This window comes from Entelurus aequoreus, linkage group LG06 (assembly GCF_033978785.1).
Source record: "Entelurus aequoreus isolate RoL-2023_Sb linkage group LG06, RoL_Eaeq_v1.1, whole genome shotgun sequence".
In the NCBI taxonomy this organism is placed as follows: Eukaryota; Metazoa; Chordata; class Actinopteri; order Syngnathiformes; family Syngnathidae; genus Entelurus; species Entelurus aequoreus.
This window is the reverse complement of record NC_084736.1, coordinates 42574948-42599138: the sequence shown is the minus strand read 5'-3', so window position 1 is coordinate 42599138 and position 24191 is coordinate 42574948. Positions and strand designations below refer to the sequence as shown.

The window sequence follows — 24191 nt, the reverse complement described above, 5'->3', positions numbered from 1 at the left end:
TTGGCTATTGTACTGACAGACACACATGCTGACAGAACGCACACTCCCTGACAGACACACACACGTACACTTTCGAAGATATGGAGCTCTCCCGAATAACTTTTTAATCGTTGGGTTTTGGGGAAAGAAGCAAGTAATGTCAAGTCAAAAGGCTCAAGTCCAAGTGAAGTCACAAGTCATTGATGTTAAGTCCAAGTCGAGTTGCAAGTCTCTTTACATTTTGTCAAGTCAAGTCTAAAGTCATCAAATTCATGACTCGAGTCTGACTCGAGTCCAAGTCATGTGACTCGAGTCCACACCTCTGTTTATGAATCCCCTCTTATGCACTATGCACTATATTTGGTTAGTATTGTATTTTCTGGACTATATAGCGCACCGGTATTTAAGCCGCACACACTAAATTTAGAAGAAAATATATTTTTCCATAATTTAGCCGCAACTGACTATTAGCCATTATTTCGGTCATAACCCAAAGCTCATGACCATAGGTGAGGATGGGAACATAGATGGACTGGTAAATTGAGAGCTTTGCCTTCCGGCTCAGCTCCTTCTTCACCACAACGGATCGATATAGCGTCTGCATTACTGAGGACGCCGCACTGATCCTGTCGATCTCACGATCCACTCTTCCCCCACTCGTGAGCAAGACTCCTAGGTACTTGAACTCCTCCACTTGGGGCAAGATCTCCTCCCCAACCCGGAGATGGCACTCCACCCTTTCCCGGGCGAGAACCATAGACTTGGACTTGGAGGTGCTGATTCTCATCCCAGTCTCTTCACACTCGGCTGCAAACCGATCCAGTGAGAGGTGAAGATCCTGGCCAGTTGAAGCCATCAGCACAACATCATCTGCAAAAAGCAGAGACATAATCCTGCAGCCACCAAACTGGGTCCCCTCAACGCCATGACTGCGCCTAGAAATTCTGTCCGTAAAAGTTATGAACAGAATCGGTGACAAAGGGCAGCCTTGGCGGAGTCCAACCCTCACTGGAAACGTGTCCGACTTACTGCCGGCAATGCTGACCAAGCTCTGACACTGATCATACAGGGAGCGGACTGCCACAATCAGACAGTCCAATACCCCATACTCTCTGAGCACTCCCCACAGGACTTCCAGAGGGACACGGTCGAATGCCTTCTCCAAGTCCACAAAGCATATGTAGACTGGTTGGGCAAACTCCCATGCACCCTCAAGGACCCTGCCGAGAGTATAGAGCTGGTCCACAGTTCCACGAGCAGGACGAAAACCACACTGTTCCTCCTGAATCCGAGGTTCGACTATCCGGCATAGCCTCCTCTCCAGTACACCTGAATAGACCTTACCGGGAAGGCTGAGGAGTGTGATCCCACGATAGTTAGAACATACCCTCCGGTTCCCCTTTGAAAGAGAGGAACCACCACCCCGGTCTGCCAATCCAGAGGTACTGCCCCCGATGTCCACGCAATGCTGCAGAGTCTTGTCAACCAAGACAGCCCCACAGCATCCAGAGCCTTAAGGAACTCCGGGCGGATCTCATCTACCCCTGAGGAGCTTTTTAACTACCTCAGCAACCTCAGCCCCAGAAATAGGAGAGCTCACCACAGATTCCCAAGGCACTGCTTCCTCATAGGAAGATGTGTTGGTGGGATTGAGGAGGTCTTTGAAGTATTCCCTCCACCGATCCACAACATCCGCAGTCGAGGTCAGCAGAACACCATCCTCACCATACACGGTGTTGATAGTGCACTGCTTCCCCTTCCTGAGGCGGCGGATGGTGGTCCAGAATCGCTTCGATGCCGTCCGGAAGTCGTTTTCCATGGCTTCCCCGAACTCCTCCCATGTCCGAGTTTTTGCCTCCGCGACCGATGAAGCTGCACACCGCTTGGCCTGTCGGTACCTGTCCGCTGCCTCAGGAGTCCTATGAGCCAAAAGAACCCGATAGGACTCCTTCTTCAGCTTGACGGCATCCCTCACCGCCGGTGTCCACCAACGGGTTCTAGGATTACCGCCACGACAGGCACCAACTACCTTGCGGCCACAGCTCCAATCAGCCGCCTCGACAATAGAGGTGCGGAACATGGTCCACTCGGACTCAATGTCCAGCACCTCCCTCGTGACATGTTCAAAGTTCTTCCGGAGGTGGGAATTGAAACTCTCTCTTGACAGGAGACTCTGCCAGACGTTCCCAGCAAACCCTCACAATGCGTTTGGGCCTGCCAGGTCTGTCCGGCATCCTCCCCCACCATCGCAGCCAACTCACCACCAGGTGGTGATCGGTAAGGCAAGGCAAGGCAAGGCAACTTTATTTGTATAGCGCTTTTCATACACAAGGCAGACTCAAAGTGCTTCACAGACAACAAAGTGAAATGAAAGAAAATAAAAGCAAAATTAAAATGCAGACAATAAAAATAAAAACAGTGCAGACGTTAAAAGTTAAAAGATTAAAAGATTTAGCTGAAAGCTAAGGTGAACATAAAAGTCTTCAGTCTAGTTTTAAAAGTAGTGAGAGTTGGGGAGAGTCTGACATCTTCAGGAAGTTTATTCCAGCTATGTGTTGCATAGTGACTGAATGATGATCTCCCTTGATTTGAGTTTACTCTTGGAACCGCTAACAGATTGGTCTCAGAAGATCTTAGTGATCTAGAGGGCGTATATAGTGGGAGCATATCAGTGATATACTTGGGCCCTAGACCATGTAGTGATTTATATGTGAGCAGGAGGATTTTGAAATCTATTCTCTGATGTACAGGGAGCCAATGTAAGGATTTAAGAATTGGTGTAATGTGCTCACATTTTTTGGTCTTTGTTAGAACTCTAGCAGCAGCGTTCTGAACAAGCTGTAGCTGCCTGACAGTTTTTTTGGGAAGACCTGCAAGGAGACCATTACAATAGTCTAGCCTACTGGTAATAAAGGCATGTACAAGTTTTTCTAAGTCTTGAGCTGACATGAGCCCTCTAAGTCTTTTTACATTTTTGAGGTGATAGTAGGCCGATTTTGTTACTGATTTGATGTGACTGTCGAAATGTAAATCAGAATCTAAAATAACCCCAAGATTTCTGGCTTTATTTGAGGTTTTCAGGGACAGTGATTGAAGGTGTTGGATGACTTTAAACCTTTCTTTTTTAGCACCAAAAACAATTATCTCAGTTTTATCTTCATTTAGTTGTAGGAAATTTTGGCACATCCAGTGTTTGACTTGCTCAATGCACTGGCACAGAAGATCTATGGGGCGATAGTCATTTGGTGATAGCGCTACATAGATTTGGGTGTCATCGGCATAGCAATGATGGTCAATGTTATTATTTTGCATGATTTGTCCTAGTGGGAGCATATAGATGTTAAATAAAGTCGGCCCCAAGATTGAACCTTGGGGGACTCCACACGTTACGTTGGTTGGTTCTGATACAAAGTCACCAATGGAAACAAAATAGTTCCTATCTTGTAGATATGACTTGAACCAGCTTAAAACTGTGCCTGAGATCCCCACCCAGTTTTCCAACCTGTCCAAAAGTATTGAGTGGTCGACAGTGTCAAATGCAGCACTGAGGTCCAAAAGCATTAATACTGAAGTTTTGCCAGAGTCTGTGTTTAGACGGATGTCATTTATAACTTTAAGAAGGGCCGTCTCTGTGCTATGAAGAGGTCGAAATCCTGACTGGAAGTTGTTGTGGCAGCCAGTAGAAGCCAAGAAGTGATTTAGTTGTTGGAGGACAACTTTCTCAATTATTTTACTTATGAATGGTAGATTTGAAATTGGTCTGTAGTTGTTGATAACAGAGGCATCTAGGCTCTGCTTTTTTAGAAGAGGTTTAATGACTGCAGTTTTGAAAGCCTTCGGGAAATTGCCCGAAGGTAGAAAGCTCCGCCCCTCTCTTCACCCGAGTGTTCAAAACATGAGGCCGCAAATCCAATGACACAACTACAAAGTCGATCATGGAACTGCGGCCTAGGGTGTCCTGGTACCAAGTGCACGATGGACACCCTTATGCCTGAACATGGTGTTCGTTATGGACAATCTGTGACGGGCACAAAAGTCCAATAACAAAACACCACTCGGGTTCAGATCCGGGCGGCCATTCTTCCCAATCACGCCTCTCCAGGTTTCACTGTTTCAATTTATGAAATTTACTGTGGTTTTACAGCATTTTACTGTGCATAAAAAAACAGTACCACTGTTTTTTGACCATAAAATGCAGCCTACTGAGCTGCCAGTTTTTTTTACTGTAAATAAAACGGTGGTACTGTTTTGCTACTCACAATAGTACACAGTAAAATCTACAGTTGTCGTTTTTATGGTAAAATCCGACAGCTAAATTACCAGAATTTTACTGTAAAAAGGCAGTTTTATATTTACAGTAAAAAAACACTGTAAATTTTACAGTAAAATTCCACCAACTGAGCTGCCAGTTTTGTCCCGTGAAAAACAATGGTACTGTATTTTCCATTTACAGTAACATGCTGAAAAAAACACTACATTTTACGGTAACATTTTTGCGACTGACCTGTCAGTTTTTTTCTGTAAAATCAAATGTTTTTTTTACATTAAATGCCTGTTAGAAGTGGCCCTCTGAGGGCAAACAATTACGATACGGCCCTCAATTAAGATGAGTTTGACACCCCGGATTTAGCACAATAGTGGGGCTTTAACAATCAATTCCACACAAGGTTAATTGATTGATTATTGTCCACTCCTAGTTTTTAAACTGTGACTTGTGTTCACAGCGTTACATTCTGGACCTGTTCAAGGGTTTGATCAGCCAACAGAAGTGGGACGACTCAGGTTCCGTGTCTGAGCGAATGCTGCGCAGCTACCTGCTGCTGTTTGCCTGTGTCAGGAACTTCACTCCGTGCGTGACCAAAGCCCAGCAGCTGTTCAACATGTGGAAAGACTCCGACGGTGACATGAGGTCAGGGGTTGCTAATGCGCCAATGATGACGACGTACGAAGTGTAATTACCACGTCTCTGCTTCTCAGCCTCCCCGTTGACGTCATCATGGCCGTGTACGTCGTCGGGGCTCAAACATCGGAAGGGTGGGACTTCCTGTTGGAGAAGTATCGACGGTCTTTGCAAACGTCCGTGAAAACACACATCAAGGCTGCCTTGACGTTCACCCCGCTGCGTGACAAGCTCAAATGGTACGTACCTCATGTCAAGTAGTACGTGAAACCTGGTAAAGTAGCAAAAATAAAAATTAAGTAATCAGAGAACGGCTCGTGCGGCTGCAGGCATGAGGTCGTAATCAATCTAAGGATCGATGTAAATGACCCTGGTCATTTTGCCAGCCTCCACAAAATGCGTGCGTGTTCGTTGTCCTCGTCTCTCGCCTTCAAACTGCCAGCAAGAGAGTTCACTTTGTGCATTAATCTTAGCATCTATGTACCGTATTTTACGGACTATAACCCTTATAATTCGGTGCGCCTAATGTACGGAATATTTCTGGTTTTGCTTACCGACCTCAAAGCAATTTTATTTAGTACATGATGTAATGATAAGTGTGACCAGTAAATGGGAGTCACACATAAGAGATACGTGTAGACTGCAATATGACTCAAGTAAACAACACCAACACTTTATATGTTCCATTGAAAATATAGAACATTACACACGGCGCTCAAAAATCTATCAAAATGTTTTAGTACGACTTTGATAAGCTATGAAGCCGCAACGCTTGATGGATTGTCGGCGCATTAAACATACCAGTATTATTATGGTGTGTGTGTATAAGGTAAGACATATTATCTGCCGTTTTGTTTCGCAATATTATTCAAAAGCAACTTTTCTTACCTTCTGGTACCTGCTGATGTGTATTTGGGATCTGCATAAGCCCTGAAAAATTGCACGCGTCTGCCTTTGTAGTACGTGGCGACACCGTAGTCCATAAGCTTCTTCTTTTTCTCTATCTTCTTGTTATGGGACATTCATCCTCCGCTGTTGCCATTTTTAATATAAAGTTGTGTAAAGTTCTTACTTATATCTGTCAGTAGACTAGCTGTCAAAGTGCTAAAACATACCAGTATAGTGAGTTTACATTATTCCCCCAAGGAACTTTAGTTATTAGAGAGTTCGGGTCGGACGGTTTTTCACGGGACACATTTCCGGTGTTGTTGTTTCCGGTGAGGAGATGCTGCCACAAGGAAGTGTTTTAAATTTAAAAAAATAATAATATGACTCCTTTAATGCGCCTTATAATCCGGTGCACCCTATGTATGAAAAAAGATCAAAAATAGACAATTAATCTGCAGTGCACCTTATAATCCGGTGCGCCCTATGGTCGTGAAAATACGGTATGTTTGCTCAAAAGCAGGGATAACATGAATGGAGTGAACCCTCTTGCCATCCAATATCTTTGGCAGGGAAGCTACTTCTCAGTTATTTTTTGGCACCGACTGAATCCCGCCGGTCCTACCGGACACCCATCCATCCATCCATCCATTTCCTACCGCTTGTCCCTTTCGGGGTTGCGGGGGGTCGCTGAAGCCTATCACAGCTGCATTCGGGCGGTAGGTGGGGTACACCCTGGACAAGTCGCCACCTCATCGCAGGGCCAACACAGATAGACAGACAACATTCACACTCACATTCACACACTAGGGACCATTTAGTGTTGACAATTAACCTATCCCCAGGTGCATGTCTTTGGAGGTGGGAGAAAGCCGGACACACATTTACGTAAAATCCAACGGTGCCATGTTTCAATGCCTGGTTGCAGACTCAGCCGACCGACTCTTTGCACTTCGGCACTTGGTGATTACTCCAGCTTAGCCAAACTACCTCTCAGTAATGTTGCAATTTTTTGATGCCAACAAACCATTTGACACAAAAAAATGCTCCAACGTAAGTAAAGCAAGGCTCCACTTTTCTACAAATGCCTTAGCTTGATGCCTTTGAACATTGACTTTGGTATTGATATGCTACTCATTAGCATTAGCGATTTTAACATTTTATTTTCAATGCCTTCAAATTTGTTATTGGAAACTAGCTTACCACCACCTGTGTGAATGTGGAGTGAATGAATAATGGGTTCTCGCTTCTCTGTGAGCGCTTTGAGTATCAATGTCGATAGAAAAGCGCTATAAGAATTGAATCCTTTATTATTATTATTATTACAACTAAAATGCATGTTACCTTAAAAGAGCTGGTGCGTAAAAAGTACAATACGTACTGTATTAGGGTTGTATCGATACCAATATTTTGGTACCGGTACCAACATGTATTTCGATACCTTTCTAAATAAAAGGGACCAGAAAAAAATGTAATTATTAGCCTTATTTTAACAAAAAATCTTAGGGTACATTAAACATATGTTTCTTATTGCAATCGAAGAACAATTTAGTCCTTAAATAAAATAGTGAACATACTAGACAACTTGTCTTTTAGTATTAAGTAAACAAGCAAAGGCTCCTAATTAGTCTGCTGACGTATACAGTAACATATTGTGTCATTTCTCATTCTATTATTTTGTCAACATTGTGAGGGACTAGTGTTGTCCCGATACCAATATTTTGGTACCGGTACCAAAATGTATTTCGGTACTTTTCTAAATAAAGGGGACCACAAAAAATGTCATTATTGGCTTTATTTTAACAACAAATCTCAGGGTACATTAAACATATGTTTATTATTGCAATTTTGTCCTTAAATAAAATAGTGAACATACTAGACAACTTGTCTTTTAGTAGTAAGTAAACAAACAAAGACTTCTAATTAGTCTGCTGACGTATTCAGTAATATATTGTGTCATTTATCAATCTATTATTTTGTCAACATTATAAAGGACAAGCTGTAGAAATTGATTATTTATCCACTTGTTCATTTACTGTTAATATCTGGTTATTTTCTGTGTCAACATGTTCTATCTACACTTCTGTTAAAATTTAATAATCACTTATCCTTCTGTTGTTTGATACTTTACATTAGTTTTGGATGATACCACACATTTAGGTATCAATCCGATACCAAGTAGTTACAGGATCATACATTCGTCATATTCAAAGTCCTCATGTGTCCAGGGACGTATTTCCTGGATTTATAAACATAATATTAATTTTTTTTTTAAATGAAAGAAGATTTTGTGATAAAAAATATCGACGTAATCATAGTAGTATCGACTAGATACGCTCCTGTACATGGTATCATTACAGTGGATGTTAGGTGTAGATCCACCAATGGCGTTTGTTTATATTGTAGCGTCCCGGAAGAGTTGGGGCTGCTGGGAATTCTGGGAATTTGTTCTGTAGTGTTTATGTTGTGTTGTGGTGCAAATATTCTCCCAAAATGTGTTTGTCATTGTTGTTTAGTGTGGGTTCACTATATGGCACAGGTTTATGACAGTGTTGGCGTTGTTCATATGGCCACCCTTAGTATGACATGTATGGCTGTTGACTAAGTACGCACTTCATTTACTGGTGTGTAGTGTGTTGAAAGTCAAGATAATGGTTTTAATGATTAATGATCAGGCATAATGAAGGCTTGGTTAGACTTTGCCAATTATAGACCATTTTAAAAATGTCCATTGTCATGTTTCTGGTGTGCTGTGGTGTGTAGTGAAGCATATAAAGCTATCACTCATCCTACAGGGATGATAATTGAAATATATGTAACTGATATGTCTCCATGGAGACAAGAATTTGTGGTTTTGAAGTAGTTACAACACTGCTGACTCTGGACAGACATTAGCTGCCAGCTAGATAGCCATGTTTTAAAGCACCTCTTCCTGAGGGCGTTTCAGTGTTATAACTTCACCGTTATCGCTAGTTATTAAGTCAAAATTTTTCCGTTCTCCCTTTTCTGTGTACACACTGTGTCTGCTTGTAAGTACTCTGTGTGTGTGTGCTGCCGAACATGCTGGTCTGCATGACACACGTGGGGGACCGGTACTTTTTAGAGGCTGTATAGTACCGAATTTGATTCATTAGTATCGCGGTATTATACTAATACCGTACAACCCTGTGAGGGACAAACTGTAAAAATGAATTATAAATCTACTTGTTCATTTACTGTTAATATCTGCTTATTTTTTGTTTCAACATGTTCTATCTACACTTCTGTTAAAATGTAATAATCACTTTTTCTTCTGTTGTTTGATACTTTACCTTAGTTTTGGATGATACCTCAAATTTAGGTATCGATCGAAACCAAGTAGTTACAGGTCATATTCAAAGTCCTCACATTTCCAGGGACATATTTCCTGAGTTTATAAACATAATATGAATTTAAAAGGAAATAAAGGTTTTGTGACGATAAAAAATATCGATGTAATCATAGTAGTATCGACTAGATACGCTCTTGTACTTGGTATCATTACAGTGGATGTCAGGTGTTGATCCACACATAGGGTTGGGTATCGTTTGAATTCGAATGATTCCGATTCCGATTCTTTGTTTCGATTCCGATTCCTGACGATTCTCGATTCCGATTCTTTTAAGAGGCAGGGTCAAAAAAAAGTTTTGGATATTTTAAATGAGCTAGCTAACCTACATACAGTCTTTCTAAATGAAATAGTCTGACATTCTCCATCAATTTTAATTCTATTAACTTTTTATGAACTTTACTATAAATTCCTCACAGGGCTGTTTTCAACTAGAATATAAATATCAAATCTATGAACTTGAATATAAATACTATAAATACATAATCACAGGGGTACACTTTCCTCAAGAGAGCTTTATTTGTGAAAACCTCATGAAAACACATTTACACATAAGTGTATGATGCTGCAGGAAACCTCATGAAAACACATTTACACACACAGGTGTATGATGCTGCAGGTACTTAAACATGTTACCGTGCTCCCACTGATGGGCTAACATGGTGCAGAAAAGCAAATAAATAAGAAACAACTTGCAAAACCCAGTCCAGATTAGCAGCAGGTACAGTATAAAATCAGAGACAGTTCTTGTTTAGGAAAATGACCATATCCGCCTTCTCAGGCAGGATGCGTGAGCGTTCTGGACAGATAGTGTCTCCTGCTATGGAAAATACACGTTCGCTGGGTGTGGAAGAAGCTTGAAGGCATAAATAGGAGAAAGCGAGATCTGACAGCAGGAGGAGGACGGTCGGCGCAGCGCGTCGAAGACGGGACATGCATATATTTGTACTTCATGAACTCGGAGGTGCTTCATCATGTTCGACGTGCACCCTCCTAAGCACGAAACAGTCCTGTCGCACGTGTTATATTTCGCCGATATTTAATTTTTTTTAGTAAAATAAAGCCACACTTTCGACCGCCGACGCCCGCTATCCATGCTTGACTGACTCGCTCGGCTACATAGGCTCGGCTATGCTAACACTTCCGGCGGTGGGCGCTTCTTCGTTGGTGTTCAGCGGCTTCTTCTTCCGGTCGGCGGACTATTCTTTTTTTCCGGTCGGCGGACTCTGTATCGAAACTAGGAATCGAAATTTAAACTTTTGAACGATTCCGGGAGAATCGGAAAGTTAGTCCCGGTTCCAATCGATACTCGATACTCGATACCCAACCCTATCCACACATGGCATTTATTTACATATAGGCGAGCTAGCTTTTGTTAGCGGTGACGCCGGTGAGCTATTGTATCCTGTGTGTAGTGAAGCATGTTTAGCTATTCCTCTAAGAAACTTACTTTATTTGTTGCCATGGACGCCAGGATTAGTGATTGAGAAGTAGCTAAAACACTGCAACAGATGGATGTTAGCTGCTACCTAGCTAGCCATGTCTTAAAGCACCTCTTCTTGAGGGCGTTTCAGTGTTATAACTTCACCTTTATTTTTTAGACCAAAATGTGTCCGTTCTCCCTTTTCTGTCTACACCCTGTGTCTGCTTGTAAGTACTCAGTGCGTGTGCGCTGCCGAACATGCTCCTCTGCTCGTAAAACCAGCAATGTCATGACGTGATGGCGCGCCGTCATGCCCGTTGGGAACTTGTACTTTTCAAACAGAGTATAGTACCATTTTTGATTCATTAGTACCGCGTTAATATACTCGTATCGGTATACCGTACAACCATATATATTGTATTAACACTTTGTAGGGGGCAGCAACAGACAGCAGAAATTACCAACACATCATAAACTACACACTACTGCCATCAAACGTCTTGGACTTGCAACTTAGTGTCATACTTGCAAATGACACTCAAAAACGTGAGATTATAATAACTATTATTATTATAATCACCTCATTTTAAATGTTGCAATAAAAATGTATTTTATTATCAAAAATAATATTAATTAACATACAAGGAAGGACCAACATTTTTTACCATTTGTATCGACTACCAGGTAGTAATTGGTACCGTATCGTTTCAAATGTGAACGGTACCCATCCCTAGCTATCATACACACACGCTGTCAGGTCAGTGTATCTTTTCCTTTTCATGAATTGGTGATTGAAAGTGGTTGGTGCCTGTCGTGGCGGAAATCCTAGAACCGACTGGTGGACACCAGCAGTGAGGGATGCCGTCAAGCTGAAGAAAGAGTCCTACCGAGTCCGTTTGGTTCATGGGACTCCAGAGGCAGCGGACAGGTACCGACAGGCCAAGCGAAGTGCGGCTTCAGCGGTCGCAGAGGCAAAAACTCGGACATGGGAGGAGTTTGGAAAAGCCATGGAAAACGACTTCCGGACGGCTTCGAAGAGATTCTGGTCCACCATCCGCCGCCTCGGGGGGGAAGCAGTGCACTGTCAACACCGTGTATGGTGAGGATGGTGTGCTGCTGACCTCTACTGCGGCTGTTGTGGATCGGTGGAGGGAATACTTCGAAGACCTCCTCAATCCCACCAACACATCTTCCGGCGTCTTCAAGGGAAGTCAGGGATCAGAATTTTCTTTTTTTGCCTTCTGTCTCCCTTGGTCAGCCACCTCCTAAAGACTTTATGCCAAAAATAAAGCATAATCAGAACAGTTATTTGAACACTAGGTCTAGTCAATCCCAGTCACCTGATTTTCGGACTCCGCCCCTAAGGACTCTAGCCCCGCCCACTACACAGACATTTTCCTCCTGTCCTCTCACAGAATCTCAGGTGGGGGACGGGGGGGAAAGACATTTTGGAAAATTTAAAGGGGAGGATTCCACCCCCCTCCTGACCTCCCGCCACCCACCCTTAAAGACTGTTCCAGACCGCAAGGAGCGTGTCTGGTATCTTCCCCTTGAGGGAATCTGTGGTGGGCTCTCCTATTTCTGGGGCTGAGGTTGCCGAGGTAGTTAAAAAGCTCCTCGGTGGCAAGGCCCCGGGGGTGGATGAGATCCGCCCGGAGTTCCTTAAGGCTCTGGATGCTGTGGGGCTGTCTTAGTTGACAAGACTCTGCAACATCGCGTGGACATCGGGGGCGGTACCTCTGGATTGGCAGACCGGGGTTGTGGTTCCTCTCTTTAAGAAGGGGAACCGGAGGGTGTGTTCCAACTATCATGGGATCACACTCCTCAGCCTTCCCGGTAAGGTCTATTCAGGTGTACTGGAGAGGAGGCTACGCCGGCAAGTCGAACCTCGGATCCAGGAAGAACAGTGTGGTTTTCGTCCTGGTTGTGGAACGGTAGACCAGCTCTATACTCTCGGCAGGGTCCTTGAGGGTGCATGGGAGTTTGCCCAACCAGTCTACATGTGCTTTCTGGACTTGGAGAAGGCATTCGACCGTGTCCCCCGGGAAGTCCTGTGGGGAGTGCTCAGAGAGTATGGTGTATCGGACTGTCTGATTGTGGCGGTCCGATCAGTGTCAGAGCTTGGTCCGTATTGCCGGCAGTAAGTTGGACATGTTTCCAGTGAGAGTTGGACTCCGCCAAGGCTGCCCTTTGTCACCGATTCTGTTCATAACTTTTATGGACATAATTTCTAGGCGCAGTCATGGCGTTGAGGGGACCCAGTTTGGTGGCTGCAGGATTATGTCTATGCTTTTTGCAGATGATGTTGTGCTGATGGCTTCAACTGGCCAGGATCTTCACCTCTCACTGGATCGGTTTGCAGCCGAGTGTGAAGCGACTGGGATGAGAATCAGCACCTCCAAGTCCAAGTCTATGGTTCTCGCCCGGGAAAGGGTGGAGTGCCATCTCCGGGTTGGGGAGGAGATCTTGCCCCAAGTGGAGGAGTTCAAGTACCTAGGAGTCTTGCTCACGAGTGGGGGAAGAGTGGATCGTGAGATCGACAGGATCAGTGCGGCGTCCTCAGTAATGCAGACGCTATATCGATCCGTTGTGGTGAAGAAGGAGCTGAGCCGGAAGGCAAAGCTCTTAATTTACCAGTCCATCTATGTTCCCATCCTCACCTATGGTCATGAGCTTTGGGTTATGACCGAAAGGACAAGATCACAGGTACAAGCGGCCGAAATGAGTTTCCTCTGCCGGGTGGCGGGTCTCTCCCTTAGAGATAGGGTGAGAAGCTCTGTCATTCGGGAGGAACTCAGAGTAAAGCCGCTGCTCCTCCACATTGAGAGGAGCCAGATGAGGTGGTTCGGGCATCTGCTGTCATGATCATGTTTTGTTTAGTTATGTTCTGTTAGTTTTGGACTTCTTTAGTTCCCGTTAGCGATTCCTTGTTTGTTTTGTCACCATGGCGACTCATTGTGTTCACCTGTCTCTGATAAGTGCTCGCCCGCTCACCTGCTTCCCGAGCACTAATCAGAGGCATCATTTAAGCTAGTCTTTGCTAGTCAGTCGGCCTGCCCTCATTGTTTACGTCACGTTCTGACCAAGAACTGTAAGTGTTCATGTTCTATGCCATAGCTTCTGCTAAATATTAGCTTCATGTGTTTTAGGCACGCTTGCCTCTTTGTTGTGCTGTTTGTGTTTTTGGTAGTTGGGTGATTTATGTTAATAAATCCAATCCTACCTTCACGCCTTCATCCGGAGCCGTCTTTTTGCATCTTGGAAGGACAACTGCGCAGCAAGCTGCGACCCAATCGTGACAGAATGAAGTCAGCTATCTGTTCTTCCGCAAGGGGCCACGAGGTGATGGAGATGCGCCGGCGAAGAGGGAAGCCAGCCAGAAAGGCTAAGCCTAGCTCTCGGGATGCGTCGTTCCCCCAAACTCCTCCTCCGGACAGCAGCACGCCTCAAGCAACCAACTCTTCCCCTCAGTTGTTTGGTAATCCCTTGTCTCATTTTGCCAAACAATTTTTAGATTGGGCTGCAAGCCAAATGAACTCTGACAACAACTTCACTCCATCCACTTTGAATGACGTCACCCTGCCCACTTCCGAGGACGTCACTGAAACGGCGCGCGGCGATGAAATCATTCCGCCGGCGTCTTCAAGGGAAGTCAGGGATCAGAATTTTCTTTTTTTGCCTTCTGTCTCCCTTGGTCAGCCACCTCCTAAAGACTTTATGCCAAAAATAAAGCATAATCAGAACAGTTATTTGAACACTAGGTCTAGTCAATCCCAGTCACCTGATTTTCGGACTCCGCCCCTAAGGACTCTAGCCCCGCCCACTACACAGACATTTTCCTCCTGTCCTCTCACAGAATCTCAGGTGGGGGACGGGGGGGAAAGACATTTTGGAAAATTTAAAGGGGAGGATTCCACCCCCCTCCTGACCTCCCGCCACCCACCCTTAAAGACTGTTCCAGACCGCAAGGAGCGTGTCTGGTATCTTCCCCTTGAGGGGGGGGCTGGGGCCAGGAGCTGTGCTGGTGGGGTGGCTCAGCTGCGCCCAGCCAGGCAGCAACCTCCAGGCCGGCCGCCACCACCAGTCCATCGGCATGCCAAGCCGCAACCCCCGGCTAGGCCGCCTCTGCCAAGCTCATGGCTAACCTCAGCCTGGGTGGGCCTGCAGACGCCACCATCATCTCCGGTGGGCCTGCAGACACCACCATCATCTCCGGTGGGCCTGCAGACGCCACCATCATCTCCGGTGGGCCTGCAGACGCCACCATCTTCAGCACCTGAACTTCCTGCTCCTCGGCTAGCTCCAGTTTCTGCTCCTCGGCTAGCATCTGCTCCAGTTCCTGCTCCTCGGCTAGCATCTGCTCCAGTTCCTGCTCCTCGGCTAGCTCCTGTTCCTGCACCTCGGCGGGCACCAGTTCCTACACCTCGGCTGACACCAGTTCCTGCACCTCGGCGGGCACCAGTTCCTACACCACGGCTGACACCAGTTCCTGCACCACGCCAAGCTCCAGTTCCTGCACCACGCCAAGCTTCAGTTCCTGCACCACGCCAAGCTCCAGTTCCTGCACCACGCCAAGCACCAAGTCAAGTACCACCACGCCAAGACCCACCACGCCAAGCTCCGCCTGCTGCTGCGTCTGCTGCTGCGGACGAGTCAGGCGGACTTCGGGGCCAGTTTGAGACGTAGTTGCGTATGTTGCACTTTTGGGAAAAATGTCAAGAGTGCATGAAGTCTTTCTATTGTTGGCTGATGCAGGGCGCTCAGGGGATAAGACACTTTTGCATAAGACAGCAAAACGTTTGGCTAAAGTCATAATTCCATTGTTTACATCGACAAATATGGACAAACATACCTCAGCACCATCTTAGCTTATTCTTGGCAGGACTTGACAGCCTGCCCTTTGAGGGATTAAAAGAGTCAGCTAAGATCGAAGGAAGTCTGCTGCGGCGTCCACGTCTGACTCGTCTGCTGCGGCGTCCACGTCTGACTCGTCTGCTGCGGCGTCCACGCCTGACTCGTCTGCTGCGGCGTCCACGCCTGACTCGCCTGCTGCGGCGTCCACGCCTGACTCGCCTGCTGCGGCGTCCACGCCTGACTCGTCTGCTGCGGCGTCCACGCCTGACTCGTCTGCTGCGGCGTCCACGCCTGACTCGTCTGCTGCGGCGTCCACGCCTGACTCGTCTGCTGCGGCGTCCACGCCTGACTCGTCTGCTTCGGCGTCCACGCCTGACTCGTCGTCTGCTTCCACGCCTGACTCGTCATCTGCTTCCACGCCTGCCTCGTCCGCTGCTTCCTAGCCTGCCACGACAATGACGCCGACGCGCCCACCTCCCCGTCGACCACGGATGTGGCCGCTCCCTGGTCGTCCGCCTCGCCAAGTGCGCCCACCTCCCCGTCGGCCACGGATGTGGCCGTTCCCGGGTCGCCCGCCTCGCCTGCTGCAGCGGCGTTCCACTCGCCGCCGCCACTTGACTTGTCCTCGGTGGATTCGGGGTCACTTGGCCTGGCGACCCACTGCCATGTCCCCCTCCCGCCCTCCCATGACTCTCGATCCTGCCTTGTTTTTTGTTTTGGTGTTTTGGACATCTGGAATCTGTCCTTAAGGGGGGAACTCTGTCATGATCCGTGGTCCGGATCATGTTTTGTTTAGTTATGTTCTGTTCTGGTTTTACGAGCAGAGGAGCATGTTCGGCAGCGCACACACACAGAGTGTAGACAGAAAAGGGTGAACGGATGCATTTTGGTGTAAAAAGTAGAGATAAAGGTGAAGCTATAACACTGAAATGCTCTCAGTAGGGGTGTAACGGTACACAGAAATTTCGGTTCGGTACGTACCTTCGGTTCATTTTCGATACAGTAAGAAAACAACAAAATATACATTTTTTGGTTATTTATTTACCAAATTTGTAAACAATGGCTTTATCCTTTTAACATTGGGAACACTATAATAATTCTGCCCACGTTAATCAACATTAAACTGCCTCAAGTTGTTGCTCGGATTAAATAAAATGACAAAACTTTTCTTCTACATATAAAAAGTGCAACATTAAACAGTTTCAAGTCAATTCATCATGCTTAATTTATTACAGCATTTGGGAAGCCTGTAGTTGATTTTTATTATGTAAATGTTATATTTTTATCAACATGTGATAGCAGGGACCCTGCCATTCAAAACTAGGCTGCTGCATTTCTAATGATTAATGTAACTATAGCTGAAAAAATACTACAATAGCAATAGGAGAGACTATTCATCCCTGAACACCATGGAGTTCATGTAGGCACACACACACGCACACACCGCAAAATGAGCTAACATTACGCTAAAAGCTAATTAGCCTTCACCTCAAGCCAGGACTGCAAGCGAGCTGAGCTGCAGTTTAAGTTTCTAGAAGGTCGACGGGCTCATAGTGATGTTACTAGTAGTTGACTGGGAGGTGGTTATTATAATTTAGTCCGCTGCCTTATGCTCACCTGCTAAACACCTATCTGCTCGACACTGAAGCACTGACGACATGCGCTCTGAATACGCACTGCTGATTGGCCGTTACCGCTGTGAATACGCACTGCTGATTCGCTGTTACCGCTCTGTTGTAACCAATCAGATGGTTGTGTGGGTGGGACAAGGCTGGGTGCTGAGACAGAGGCAGAAGGAGCAAAGCAGCTTGTTAAGACTTTAGCTTAGAAACTCGTTCGGTACACCTGCGAACCGAACCGAAACCCCCGTGCCAAAACGGTTCAATACAAACACACGTACTGTTACACCCCTGTATGTATATGTATGTATATATTAAGGCTGCAACTAACAACTAATTTGATAATCGATTAATCTGTTAACCCCTGCTATAGATAGTAAAAAATCAAATCTGATAAATCTATGGATAAAAAGCAGAGCCTGACGACGGATGCGCGTTTATCACAACTCTCTCGCTCGCGCTCTCTCTGTCTCTGCCCCTCCCTCACGAATGCTGCTGCACACCTTCAATATTTGTTTAGTTTTTAACCCCTTCTTAACCCTGAACGTACATTGTTAATACACGCAACCATAACTCGAGGTGCCTTACATTTGAGGCGTTTGGGGGGCAACGCGGGGGAGGACGTGTGGTCAGGACCTGGCCCGGTCGCTGCTAGCAGCTAACGGGTTAAATTATTATTATCTATTTTAATAGACTGGCCCTGCGTCCTCTTTTCGCCGGGCGTGTCCTCTTTTGCGGGGCTGTCGGGCCGGAGTTTCTTGGGTGCCTCAAATGTCCGGCATTTTGAGTATTGTTTACACAACGTGCAGTACGCTACTTAATATGTCCGTGTGGAAACTCGTTCGGTACACCTCCGTACCGAACCGGAACCCTTGTACGGAAACGGTTCGATAAAATACCCGTACCGTTACACCCCTAGCTCTCAGGAAGAGGTGCTTTAAGACATGGCTAGCTAGCTAGCAGCTAAAGTCCATCTGCAGTCTGCAGTGTTTTAGCTACTTCTAAATCACTAATCCTTGTCTCCATGGCGAAAAATAAATTAAGTTTCTTACATGTACCATTATCACTGCAGGACGAGGAATAGCTAAACATGCTTCACTACACACCCTAGGACAGGGGTCCTCAAGTACAAATCTTGAAGGTCCACAAATGTTATTTTGAAACAGGCTGTGTCCGTTTATTATCAGTCAAGCTTATATAGTAGCAGGAGGTAGGGAGTAGTTTAACATTTTCTTAAAATTAACAAAAATAAAATAAATATCTAATAAAATACATGAACGATTTTCTTTGAAACAAAAATAAATAAGAACTTTAATAAAACTTTCAGTTTTAACAAAAAATAAATACTTTTAAACACAACCCTCCTATCCCTGGTAAACAAATTACCTCAACAGAGAATGGCTTCTTGTGTTTACCCAAAACCCATACCACTCTGAGTGAGCACTCTGTTGCTATTTGTTGTTGTGTCATAGATTTAACAAAAATCTTGCTTGAGGTTTCATATGACTTTTTCAGCCTCGTGATTTCTTTTTTTCTTAGCTCTGAATAATGAGGAAATGTCTTTCCAAATTCGCGGTGCTCTTTTAGATAGTGACGTTTCAGATTTTCACTTTTCACCAGAGCAACAGTACTGTTGCATATTAGACACATTGGTCTGGTACTTGCAGTAGGTAGGATGAAAACATATTGCTCTGTCCATTCTTCCTTGAAACGTCGGTTTTCCCTGTCCACCTTTCTTTTACCAGCCTGAGCCAACTTGGAGCATGCCATTGTGATTTGATTCACATTCAGTGACTGACGAGTGAACAGTTAGCGAAGTAGCGATACGAGACAACTGTGTGCCTGCAGCGAAAGGTTCCATGCATGCGGCATGAGCGCTGTATGACCCAGGTGGTAACAGCCTATCAGCGCGTCGTTGTGATAGAGGATCGACAACCCATACTCTGATTGGCTGATTCCGCAGCCAATCAGAGTGGCGTTCTCTCGCTCTCACTCCGTCTCTCTCTCTTTCTCTATCGTAGAAAGAGAGAGACGGAGTGAGTGAGACATGGAGAAGTGTAAAAGAAACGTGGAGATATTTGACTAAAAACAACAAAGAACGTTGACGTGCGCTAGCGATAACTCAAAGACAAATACAATTATTATATTTTTTTATAATAATTATAATTATTTAAAAAAAAAGTATTTATTTATTTATTTATTTTTATTTTTATTTTTATTTTTTTTTACTATAATTTGTGCTGTGTCCGGACGGACACGTCCCTGGGTCCGGACATGGACCGCGGTCCACCTGTTGAGGATCACTGCCCTAGGAGGATACAATAGCTCACCGGCGCCACAATGTGAACAAATGCCATGGGTGGATCTACACCTAACATCCAATGTAATGATATCAGGTACAGGAGTCTATCTAGTCGATACTACTATGATTACATCAATATTTTTTAGCATCACAAAATCTTTTTTCGTTTAAAGGCCTACTGAAACCCACTACTACCGACCACGCAGTCTGATAGTTTATATATCAATGATGAAATCTTAACATTGCAACACATGCCAGTACGGCCGGGTTAACTTATAAATGCAATTTTAAATTTCCCGCGAAATTTCCGGTTGAAAACGTCTATGTATGATGACGTATGCGCGTGATGTCAATCGTTGAAACAGAAGTATTCGGACACCATTGTATCCAATACAAAAAGCTCGGTTTTCATTGCAGAATTCCACAGTATTCTACATCTGTGTTGGTGAATCTTTTGCAATTTGTTTAATGAACAATGAAGACTGCAAAGAAGAAAGCTGTAGGTGGGATCGGTGTATTAGCGGCTGGCTGCAGCAACACAACCAGGAGGACTTTGACTTGGATAGCAGACGCGCTATCCGACGCTAGCCGCCGACCGCATCTATGATCGGCTGAAGTCCTTCGTCGCTCCGTCGATCGCTGGAACGCAGGTGAGCACGGGTGTTGATGAGGGCTGGCTGGCCTAGGTGGATAGCTAATGTTTTTAGCATAGCTCTGTGAGGTCCTGTTGCTAAGTTAGCTTCAATGGCGTCGTTAAGCTTCGCCAGGCTGGAAAGCATTAACCGTGTAGTTACAGGTCCATGGTTTAATAGTATTGTTGATTTTCTGTCTATCCTTCCAGTCAGGGGTTTATTTATTTTGTTTCTATCTGCAGTTAAGCCCGATGCTATCACGTTAGCTTCGTAGCTAAAGTGCTTCGCCGATGTATTGTCGTGGAGATAAAAGTCACTGTGAATGTCCATTTTGCGTTCTGGGTGCCTTTAGGTAGGCCTTTAAAAAAAATTCATATTATGTTTATAAACTCAGGAAATACATCCCTGGACACATGAGGACTTTGAATAACTACTTGGTATCGGATCGATACCTAAATTTGTGGTATCATCCAAAATTAATGTAAAGTATCAAACAACAGAAGAACAAGTGATTATTACATTTTAACAGAAGTGTAGATAGAACATGTTATAACAGAAAATAAGCAGATAACAGTAAATGAACAAGTAGATTAAAAATCAATTTTTACAGCTTGTTCTTTATGTTGACAAAATAATAGAATGGAAAATGACACAACATGTTTCTGCATACGTCAGCAGACTAATTAGGAGCCTTTGTTTGTTTACTTACTACTAAAAGAAAAGTAGTCTAGTATGTTCACTATTGTATTTAAGGGCTAAATTGCAATAAGAAACATTTTTAATGTACCCTAAGATTTTTTGTTAAAGCCAATAATGCAATTTTTTGTGGTCACCTTTATTTAGAAAAGTATCAAAATACATTTTGGTTCCGGTACCGGTACCAAAATGTTAGTATCGGGACAACACTAGTTGTATCATAACACCACCAAAAACAGTAGAGTTTCCTTTTGATGTGGAATTGCTCTTCCATTCTCTGCAGGATGTTGGAGCAGTCTCTCCTTGGCGAGGTGATGGAAACTCATGACCTCCCAGGGGTGATTTTTTACGTCAGCAGGAACCCTATCGGCCACAAACTCGCCTGGGACTTCATCCGCGCGAACTGGCAGACCTTGATCGAAAAGTATGTCGCAACTTTCGCTATCACGAAATTGAATAACATAGGACAATGCATGTTCTACTGTTCATGTCAGCACCTTACATGTTCAACGCTGATTTCCAACCTGTCAGGGACTATTGGGTAAGAAGCCTTATCATTTGTTGAATGATAGCCAATAGATTGTTGAGTGCGCTGGAATCCGGTCAAGTCTAAGGCCAACTGTTCTAATGAACCAGGACATTTGTGCTTATTTTGAAAGAAGCTGAAGCAAAAAAAAAGTTGTCGCGTTTGAAAATTACTATTTTGGCAGAGCCAGTACAATCTGCACTTTTATTGACGACATGTGCTGATGTTGCAGGTTTGAACTTGGCTCCTCCTCCATAGCGCACATGGTGACAGGGGTGACCAGCCATTACTCCACATCAGCAATGCTCGAGTCGGTAAGTTACAGAGTGTCCCCACTAGGATGCCTGCTAAGAATCCTTACTTTGGTTTGAGGTTTCTCAAAAATGCTACATTCCTTTATTCAAGTGGTTTTCAATAATTTTTTGTCTCACCCCCCGAAGTTAATGTTTATTGTCTTATCTATATGTGTGTTTTGAAATTAATGCCTAAACTAAACACAATAAACAGTTTTTATTCAGTAAAAGTAAAGAGTAAAAAATAAAAACCGCAAGTAAAAAAAGCGATTCGCAAGTTATTTTCGCATGGTGCCATCCCCTAAACCAGGGGTCCGCAACCCGCGGCTCCGGAGCCGCATGCGGCTCTTTGACCACTCTGATGCGGCTCAGCTGCATACTTGCCGACCCTCCCGGTTTTCCCAGTATACTTAACGACCCCCCCGATTTTCCCAGGAGACTGCTTCTCCTAGAAATCTCCCAGGGCAAATATTATCCTATTTTCACTCTAATGACTTAATCAAGGGCGTGCCCTAATGGCACTGCATTAATTGTCCTCTATAGCATTTACAAACAGCGTGCCAGCCCGGCCACATGTTATATGTTGCTTTTACTTGCACACGTAGGAGACAGCAAAGCATACTTGGTCAACAGCCACACAGCTTACACTGACGGTAGTCGTACAAAAACAACTTTAACACTGTTACGTTACAAATATGCGCCACACTGTGAACCCACACCAAAAAAGAATGACAAAAACATTTCTGGAGAACATCCGCACCGTAACACAACACAACAAATACCCAGAATCCCATGCAGCCCTAACTCTTCCGGTCTACATTATACACCGCCGCTACCACCAAACCCCCCCACACATCAACACCCCCTCCACAACGACAGGTGATGCTGCTGAGTCAATTTAAGGCCGTCAAAGCTACTCTTTTTTGCGCATGGTGCCGTCCGCCAAAAATAAAGAAAAAGAAGAAGGGCGGGGAGTAAAATGGCGGACAGAAGAGAGTGCAAACTTACAGGTTGACTTAAATGTTGAGATTGTTTCCCCTCTCTTCTGTCCGCCATTTTACTCCCCGCCCTTCTTCTTTTTCTTTATTTTTGGCGGACGGCACCATGCGCAAAAAAGAGTAGCTTTGACGGCCTTAAATTGACTCAGCAGCATCACCTGTCGTTGTGGAGTGCCAATTACAGGTGCTCTAAGGGCAAGTGTATTTAATATTACTGCCAAAACTTGAAAAAAAAAAGTTTTCATACTTGCAAATGATTTTTTTAATTGATAAAAACAGTTTTTAAACTTACGAATTATTTTTTGAATTGAAGAAAATAGTTTTTATATTAAAAATTTTTTTTTTAGTTGAAGAAAATTGGTTTTATACATACGAATTGTTTTTTTAACTGAAGAAAAATTTATTTTTTGCTAATCGTTTTTTTTAAATTGAAGAACATTGTTTTCATATTTGCAAATTATTTTTTTAATTGAAGGAAATTTAAATTTTCCAAGTAGTCTATTGTTTATTGTCTAATCTATATGTGTGTTTTGAAATTCCTGCCAAAACTAAACACAATAAACAGTTTTTACTCACACCCAACGGTTCGCAAATTCAAAAAAAATAATTCTGCAAGTAAAAAAAGCGATTGGCAAGTTATTTTCGCATGGTGCCATCTGTTAAAGATAACAAAGAAGAAGAAGAAGGATGGGGAGTACAATGGCGGACAGAAGAGAGGGGACTCTTACAGGTTAACTTAAATGTTGAGTTATTTTTCTTTGTTATTTTTGGTTTATCGCACCATGCGCAAATAAAAGTAGCTTAAACCTTAAATTGACTCAGCAGCACCACCTGTCGTTGTGGAGTGCGAATTACAGGTGCTCTGAGTGTATTGAATATTACTGCCAAAACCTAAAAAAAAAAAGTTTTTATACTTGCAAATTATTTTTTTAATTGAAGAAAATAGTTTCTATACTTGCAAATCTTTTTTTAATTGAAGGAAATTATTTTTATACTTGCAAATAAAAAAAAATGTTATTGAAGAAAATTGTTTTTATACTTGCAAATATTTTTTTTATTGAAGGAAATAATTTTTATACTTGCAAATATTTTTTTAAGTTGAAAGAAATTGTTTTTATACTTGCAAATATTTTTTTTGTTAAAGAACATTGTTTTATACATGCGAATCGTTTTTTTAATTGAAGAGAAAAAATTGTTTTATTTGCAAATCGTTTTTTTTAATTGAAGAACACTGTTTTCATACTTGCGAATAATTTTTTTAATTGAAGGAAATTGTTTTTATATTTGCAAAAAAAAACTTTTTGAAGAAATTTGTGTTCTTTACTTGTAAATCTTTTTTTTTATTTGAAGGAAATTCTTATACTTGCGAATATTTTTTTAATTGAATAAAATTGTTTTTATACATGCAAATTGTTTTTTTAATTGAAGAACATTGTTTTCATACTTGAAAATTATTTTTTTAATTGAAGAACATTGTTTTTATACTTGCAAATTATTTTTTTTATTGAAGAAAATTATTATTTTTTACTTGCAAATCGTTTTTTTTTTTATTGAAGAAAATTTTAATTACATTTTTTATAATTAGATTATTATTTAACAGGCTGTTTGGAACTTGCTCACAGTTAAATTTTCCTAGTAGACCGAATTTTTTCACACCACCCCTGTAGTGAATGTTTATTTATGTATCAATCTGTATGTGTCAAGATTTACGCTATTA

General features: G+C 43.5%; 1 protein-coding gene across 5 annotated transcripts in view; it reads left to right on the top strand.

Annotated features, from left to right (window-relative positions):
• Positions 1 to 24191, top strand: part of LOC133652224 (endoplasmic reticulum aminopeptidase 1-like) — an 87925-nt gene that overhangs the window by 60675 nt on the left and 3059 nt on the right. For all 5 annotated transcript variants that reach the window (XM_062050734.1, XM_062050730.1, XM_062050733.1 and 2 more), the window contains 4 exons: positions 4704 to 4888; positions 4957 to 5118; positions 20941 to 21081; positions 21416 to 21497. In XM_062050734.1, coding sequence (XP_061906718.1) covers positions 4704 to 4888; positions 4957 to 5118; positions 20941 to 21081; positions 21416 to 21497 — 570 coding nt within the window. The remainder of the gene's footprint in view (positions 1 to 4703; positions 4889 to 4956; positions 5119 to 20940; positions 21082 to 21415; positions 21498 to 24191) is intronic.